The sequence below is a fragment of the Engraulis encrasicolus genome, chromosome 23, assembly GCF_034702125.1.
Source record: "Engraulis encrasicolus isolate BLACKSEA-1 chromosome 23, IST_EnEncr_1.0, whole genome shotgun sequence".
Taxonomy (NCBI): Eukaryota; Metazoa; Chordata; class Actinopteri; order Clupeiformes; family Engraulidae; genus Engraulis; species Engraulis encrasicolus.
In genome coordinates, this window is record NC_085879.1 from 19,780,041 (window position 1) to 19,787,540 (window position 7,500).

General features: G+C 46.1%; 1 protein-coding gene across 4 annotated transcripts in view; it reads left to right on the forward strand.

Moving 5' to 3' along the window:
• The window catches only part of mbnl3 (muscleblind-like splicing regulator 3), a 53,989-nt gene that overhangs the window by 16,325 nt on the left and 30,164 nt on the right, over window positions 1-7,500 (forward strand). For all 4 annotated transcript variants that reach the window (XM_063189547.1, XM_063189548.1, XM_063189549.1 and 1 more), the window contains exon 2: window positions 7,123-7,287. In XM_063189547.1, the coding sequence (XP_063045617.1) occupies window positions 7,123-7,287 (165 nt within the window). The remainder of the gene's footprint in view (window positions 1-7,122; window positions 7,288-7,500) is intronic.

The window sequence follows — 7,500 nt, forward strand, 5'->3', positions numbered from 1 at the left end:
GGGGCCTCTAGATTTCTAGGGTGGGAGAATGTAATTGGTGGGAGAAAATATCATCATCTTTCTTGCCCCCCTCCCTAGCACACACACACGCATGCGCACACACACACACACACACACACACACCCTCCAAAATTCAGACACACAGACTCATACAGCCCATCCCTCCTCTCTCTGTGTGACGTGGTGCCACTATCCATCAAGCTGTCCCTCTCCATGGTGATGTCCTTGCCACCCAGCTCTATCTTCATTAGGGTCACCTCTGCTCACACATGCAGACATGCACGTACACACACACACACAGAAACGCACACGCACACATACACACACACACACACACACACACACACACACACACACACACACACACACACACACTCCTAAGCCCAGCTTCGTGCAGCCAGACACTCGTACAAAAATGCATGCACGAACACAAACACACAAACACACACACACACGCACACACGCACGCACGCACACACACACACACACACACACACACACACACACACACACACACACACACACACACACACACACACACACACACACACACACACACACACACACACACACACACACACACACACACACCACACCTCACACCACCCCCTCACCCCACACCCCCTGGATTCCAGTTGCACAGTGGTTGCATCATCATCAGCACCCTCAGGGGAGGGGAGAGTTGTGAGGGGGGGTTGACCAGACTGATTTGGGGGGAAGGCGGCCAGATCAAACTGTGGATGTGGAAATTAAACCAGGGGCTCTCGCTCGGCTAGCTTGGTCAGCCAGGAAGGTGGGCTTACTCTAAGAGGTGCTTTGGCCTCAGGAATTAGCATCTGGCTCCTGTTCACAGGAGTGAGCAAGAGATAAGAGCTGCAGGGTCGCAGTCCACTCCGCTCGCTTTGAAACATCCAGACGATGGGGGACGGAGGAAGAGAGGGAGGGAGGGAGCAGCCTAGTCCCTTTATATCAGCTGCCAGAGGTGTTACGTCTGGGCTTAGAAAGCGGCTACACATTTCACCCAGTCAGCTGTGAATGGGCTCATGTCAATGAGAGCACTCAAAAGACACCGAACAGCTACTCAATGAAGTCAGCTCTGTATCCGAGTGAAAAGATCACATGTCTTTTTATCTTATGAACAGAGGATTGAGATCTATGATTGCTTCCTTTATGGCCGTGACATGTTTATGCAGAGCCTCTGTTATAAGCTTGTTCTAGAGTAAAGTAGAGTAGAGTAGGCCCTACCGTGGCTGATTATGGTAGGGCACATGTTTGTCACTCGGCCGACCTGGGTTCGATTCTCGGTCTTTCCCCGTCTCTCTCTCTCCCAGCTCACTTCCTGTCTCTCCTCCACTATCCTGTCTCACAAAAACCAATAAAGGCTGAAAAGCCCCAAAAAATACTTAAAAAAAAAAGTAGAGTAAAGTAGAGTAGAGGAGAGTCAAGAGGAGCACAGTAGAGTAGAGTAAAGTAGATTACCGTAAAGTACAGTAGTAGAGTAAAGTGGAGTAGAGCGGAGTAGAATAGAGTAGAGTACAGTAGAGTAGAGTACAGTAGAGTTATGTAGAGTAGAGTAGAGAAGAGAAGAGTAGAGGACAGTAGAGTACAGAGTAGAATAACTGTATTGATCCTGAAGGAAATTAAGGAAACAGTTGGCTTTTCAGCAAACTGATGGTCAGTGATCCCATCTGCATGAAAGGGCTGCTGTGCAGAATTAGAAGGCTGTGATTTATAACGTCTGGAGTGTTAGTCATGTGACCTGTATGGAGATGTGGCCCACGTCCTCGTCTGCCGCAGACGAAGCCCTAATGAAGACCCATAATTGGAAGATGTTGTCTTCCCAGCAATATCGAACCAAAATTGAATTGTGTCTTATTAGGCAAGGTTGGATGAATAGCTTGTGAATCGGAATTGAAATTGAAATCGAGTCTAATTGGTGTGTCTAAGATATTATCCGGCGTTGTTCTGGCGGTACCTTACATACCGATTTTATTTGCACTTCCTGCTGTCCAGTTCCACTGAGACGTAGCTAAAAGCTAATTCCAGTACCAGGACAACACTCAAGGCGTCACATAAACGAATAAACATGGTATTAGATCGCATTGTATAGAACATGAATAGCTTGTGAATTTGAATCAGCATTGTCATAGACATCAAATATAATTTGTGCATCCAAATGCATTTAAATGTGTGTGAAACAATCTGTTGTATCCTATTTCATGTGGGTTTCCGGGCATTGTTCTTCTTGAAGAAAGCATTGAAATTCATTTCAGGCAGCATTTAGGCATTCATTGTAGGCAGCACGTAAGCATGCATTTTAGCATTGAAATTCATTTTGTTAAGTGTTTTCACTAATCAAAATCAGGAAGGAAGGTCACATGCATTGGCAAGCATTGGGACGCATTAGCGTGCATTTCCACGGATTAGCAAGTACTGTAATTTGTGCATTTGAATGCTAATCTGTACCTTTACTTGCTGATTTCATTTGCACTTCCTGTGAGCTAGTTACTCTGAGTCATAGTTTCAAGGAAATTCCAGTACCAGGAAAACACCCACGTCTCCTTCCCAACACTCTTGGCTTCATCCCCTTCATTGTTGCAGCAGTAGTTTTATCGTGTGTGTGCGTGCATGTGTGTGTTTGTGTGTGTGTGTGTGTGTGTGTGTGTGTGTGTGTGTGTGTGTGTGTGTGTGTGTGTGTGTGTGTGTGTGTGTGTGTGTGTGTGTGTGTGTGTGTGTGTGAATGTGCGTGCGCACGCATGTGTGTGTGTGTGTGTGTGTGTGTGTGTGTGTGTGTGTGTGTGTGTGTGTGTGTGTGTGTGTGTGTGTGTGTGTGTGTGCGTGCGTGCATGCGTGTGTGCGTGTTAAATTATTGTGTGTGTGTGTATGTGCACGTTTGTGTGCGAGCGTGCGTGTGTGTGCACGCCTACAGTATGTGCGACGTGCATGAGTGCATGTGTGTGTTTATTCTTGCCAATCACCCTACATGCCCTCAACAGAACCTGTTTGCTCTGCATAGCATAGCGCTGGTGAACGTTACTGTATTACAGGTGTGTTCTGATGCAGAAGCCGTTTGCTCTGTAACAGAAGTGAAAGCCCCAGTGTTGGCTCTGCACACAGCACTTGTATTACTTCCATTTATTTACTGTTGAGTTGACAGCTGAAATATTTGTTCTGACCACAACGCTGCTGTTACTGTATGACTAGTATGCTCTGCTGTGCTGAAAGCTGTGGGGTTTACTTTGAACACAGCACTTGTATTTCTGTATTTCTTAGTGGATGCACTATTTTGCGGAAAGCTCTTTGGTTCGCTCTGAGCCTTTCACAGTATTTTACATTATTTTTTGTCTTTTACAGTTATGCTCTGCTGTGCTGAAAGCTGTGGGGTTTACTTTGAACACAGCACTTGTATTTCGGTATTTCTTAGTGGATGCACTATTTTGCGGAAAGCTCTTCGGTTCGCTCTGAACACAGACTTTTTTACAGTTTGTTTTGCTGTGCTGAAAATTGCTGGTTGCTGTGAAAACAGCACCTGTACGTCTGTATTTGTTACTGGATGTACTATTTTACTGAAAGCTCTTCAGCTTGGCCTGAACACAGCGCGTGTCTTACGTCTACAGTATGTTCTGCTGTGCTGAAACCTGCTGTTTGCTGTGAATTACAGCGCTTGCTCTCAGAGTTTTATTAAGCAGAAGTAAAAGTACTCTTACAGGTGTAATTGCAACACTGGTTGTATGATATTACGAAATAGAAATGCATATGTAAGAGTACTTCTACTTCTACTTCATACAACTCTACGTGTACTGTACTTGTTAGAATATTTAGCTGAAAGCTCTTCGGTTTACTGTGAGCACTGTCCTTGTATTGTGCAGAATAAAATACCACTAGAATAGAATAGAATGGAATAGAATAGAATAGAATAGAATAGAATAGAATAGAATAGAATAGAATAGAATAGAATAGAATGGAATAGAATGGAACAGGATAGAATAGACACAATGATGTATAAAGCCTCCCTTCAAGGTGCACATAGCACAAGATAAGAGTGTAAATAAAATAGGCTGCTACAAAAGCTCCTATGCTATAAGAGACAGATACGCAGCCTCTAAGGTATGCAGACAGTATGCAGTCTGCTGCCAGTGCTGTATTGTGCTGAGGGCTGCTGTGTTTGCTCTCCACACAGCACCTGTGCTGAAAGCAGCCCGGCCCAGCCTGAATGCAGATAAGGCCTGGAGACCCTGATATGGGCCCGTGTGTGTGTGTGTGTGTGTGTGTGTGTGTGTGTGTGTGTGTGTGTGTGTGTGTGTTTGCGTTTGTGTGCGTGCGCCTTTGTGTATGCGTGTGCGTGTGTGCGTGTATGATTGTGTTTGTGACAGACTGTGAGACAGAGACACATGTTTCTAGGCTAGAATGTTTTCCACTGATAGTCACAGTAATATACCGCATAATATGTAGCCAATGATTACATTAGTTCTCACATACTGTGAATTACATCATACAGTGAGTGAAGTCTGTGTGATCTGTCTGCACTGTCATGATGTGTGGAGGCCAACTTTGTAGAATCGTATGAAGACTGTGAAGTCAAAACGTAATCCAGACGTGAAATAATAAAAGAAAAGAAAACGGATTTTAAGTGTGCAGACCTCTCACTTCGAAACTGACGCGAACTTTGTAGCCAAAGAGGGACAGGAAACAGAAAGGCCTTCATGACTCTTTCAGATGTTTTACAGATGCCAGATACAACTTTGCGTGGAGGCTTTGCAAAACTCTAAGATAAAGATAAAGACTGTACCGTAGGAAGATGTGGGAAAGTCATTTGACAATCTGCCATATATTCTCTTCCATATTGACCAACATCCGATGTATATTTGGTATAAAGTATACAGGAACACTGTGGAAAACACAAACATGTTGCAGCTGTTGACAGAATGGCATAATCGACACAACGTTTATGACACATGCATTATGACACTGCATTATGACAATGTAATGACACGGTAATGTCATACGTATATGACACGGCGTCAAGTGAAGTGTTACCATTTAAATGATAACATATGACACACGACTGTAGACCGAGACAGACAAGCCAGTAAAGACACTCGCGTCACTGCCGCAGGGTACCGTACCTTTACGTATATGGATTTGCATCTTAGTAGCATGGTACACGGCAATGCAAATGAACATACGGCCAAAGAGGCCAGCAAAGACAGACAAGATTATCCAGCAGAGAGACATCCTGTTGTTGTTTTTTTCCTTTTCCTCGTTTTAAATGTCTTTCACATGCAGGGCGTAGGACTTGTTTAAGTTGAAGCCCATTGATTTTGCTTCCCTTAATGGCTTTTAGGGTCTTCATTACTTGGAAAATCTTGCTGGTAATTGAGCCCCTTCTATCAGTGTGGTGTGATCTCTTTTCCTCTCTCTGCGTCTCTCTCTGCGTCTCTCTCTGCGTCTCTCTCTCTCTTTCTCGCTCTCTCTCTCTCTCTCTCTCTCTCTCTCTCTCTCTCTCTGTCTCTGTCTCTCTCTCTCTCTCTTTCTCTCTTTCTCGCTCTCTTCTCCTCCTTTTTCCTGTCTCTACATGTCCCTCATCTTATCTCTCTTGATCTCTGTCTCTGTCTGTCTGTCTGTCTGTCTCTCTCTCTCTCTCTCTCTCTCTCTCTCTCTCTCTCTCTCTCTCTCTCTCTCTCTCCCTCTCTCTCTCTTTCTCTCTCTCTGCCCTTCAGGAGCTTTCCTGAAATCTAATAACGGTGAGGTCGTGAAATGTGTCATTTAGCTGTTCTTGCTCCTTCCTCTTCTCTGCCTCTCTCCCTCCCTCTCTACCCTCCTCACTCCTCCCTCCTCTCCCCTCCTCTTCCCTCCCCTCACATGGCCACTGCACACATGAGAACTGCAAGCACCTGAAATGTCATTTGTCTGCTCTTCCTCCTTCCTCCTCCTCCCTTCTTCCTCTTCTCTTCTGCTTCCATCCTTTCTTCCCTCCCCATCCCCCATCCTCTCACTTGGCCATTGCACACACAATCACTACAAGTACCTGAAATGTTATTTGGCTGCCCTTCCTACTCCCCCTCCACTTCTACTCTTCCTCCCCTTCCTCTCCTTCTTCATCCCCAACTTCTTTCTCTCACATGGCTGCTGCATACGTACGTGGGAACTGCAAATACCTGAAATGTCATTTAGCTGCTCCCATTGACGTATATACTAACTTAACTTATTGAGTAATTAAGTTAGTACATAGGCCTACGTCATTGACTGATCCTCTCCTCACCTTTGCCCCATCGTCCTCCTGCAATTACTGCTGGTACATACTAGAAACATGTACTGTACCTGTGAGGCCATGAAATGTGTCCTTTATTTTTTTCTCTCTCTAGCCTTCGTCCTCTTTCTCCTTTCCCTCCTTCCTTCACTTCTGTCCCTCTCACATGGCTGCTGCACACATGACAAGTACAAGAACCTGAAATGTCATTTAGCCCCACCCCTAATAATGCCCCTGCAATAACTGCAAGTACCATCCTCATTGTCCCCTTTCCTCTCCTCGTAATCCTCCACCACTTCCTCCTCTTTCCTCTCCTCCTCCTCCACCACTTCCTCCTCTTTCCTCTCCTCCTCCTCCACCACTTCCTCCTCTTTCCTCTCCTTCTCCTCCTCTTCCACCCATTGCCTCCTCTTCATCCTCTTCCTCCCAGTTCCTCTCATCTTCCTACTCTTCCTCCTCTTTCCTCTCATCTTCCTCATCTTCCTCCCATTGCCTCTCCTCCCCCTCTTCCTCCTCCTCTCTCTCTCTTCTTCCTCCTCTTCCTCCATCCCCTTCTCTCATTCCTCCTCCTCCTCCTCAGTGCTAATTAGATGTACATGTACTTGCATCCCCCGCATGCACCTCTAATGTGTAATTTAACTCTTTCCTTCTTCTCTCATGTTCCTTTCCTTCCTCCACTGTCTCTCTCACTCCCCCTCTCCCCCTCTCCCCCTCCTCTTATCCTCCCCCAGGGCCGCTGTGCAATGATAACTGCAAGTACCATTCCCCCCTACCATACCGCACTTGAAATGTGTCATCTAACTCTTCCTCTCTTTTCTTCCTCTTTCTTCCTCATATCTTCTCTCTTCCTCCTCCTCCTCCTCTCCTCTCAGGGCCGCTGCACGCGTGACAACTGCAAGTACCTTCACCCCCCGCCGCACCTGAAGACGCAGCTGGAGATCAACGGCCGCAACAACCTGATCCAGCAGAAGACCGCCGCCGCCATGTTGGCTCAACAGATGCAGTTCATGCTGCCCGGAGCGCAGCTGCAGCCCATTGTAAGCACACACATCCTACAGGACACTGGCACACACATGGGGGCAACCTGCAGCATTAGATAGTAAAGTAACACCGTGGGATTGTGGCGGCCATGTTGGCTCAACAGATGCAGTTCAGGCTGCATGTACCCACACTGCTGCCGAACAAAGGCAATGCACAGTTTCTCCATACGTATATTGTCAAAACTGAGTTTAGACTGAAACTGGTATTCG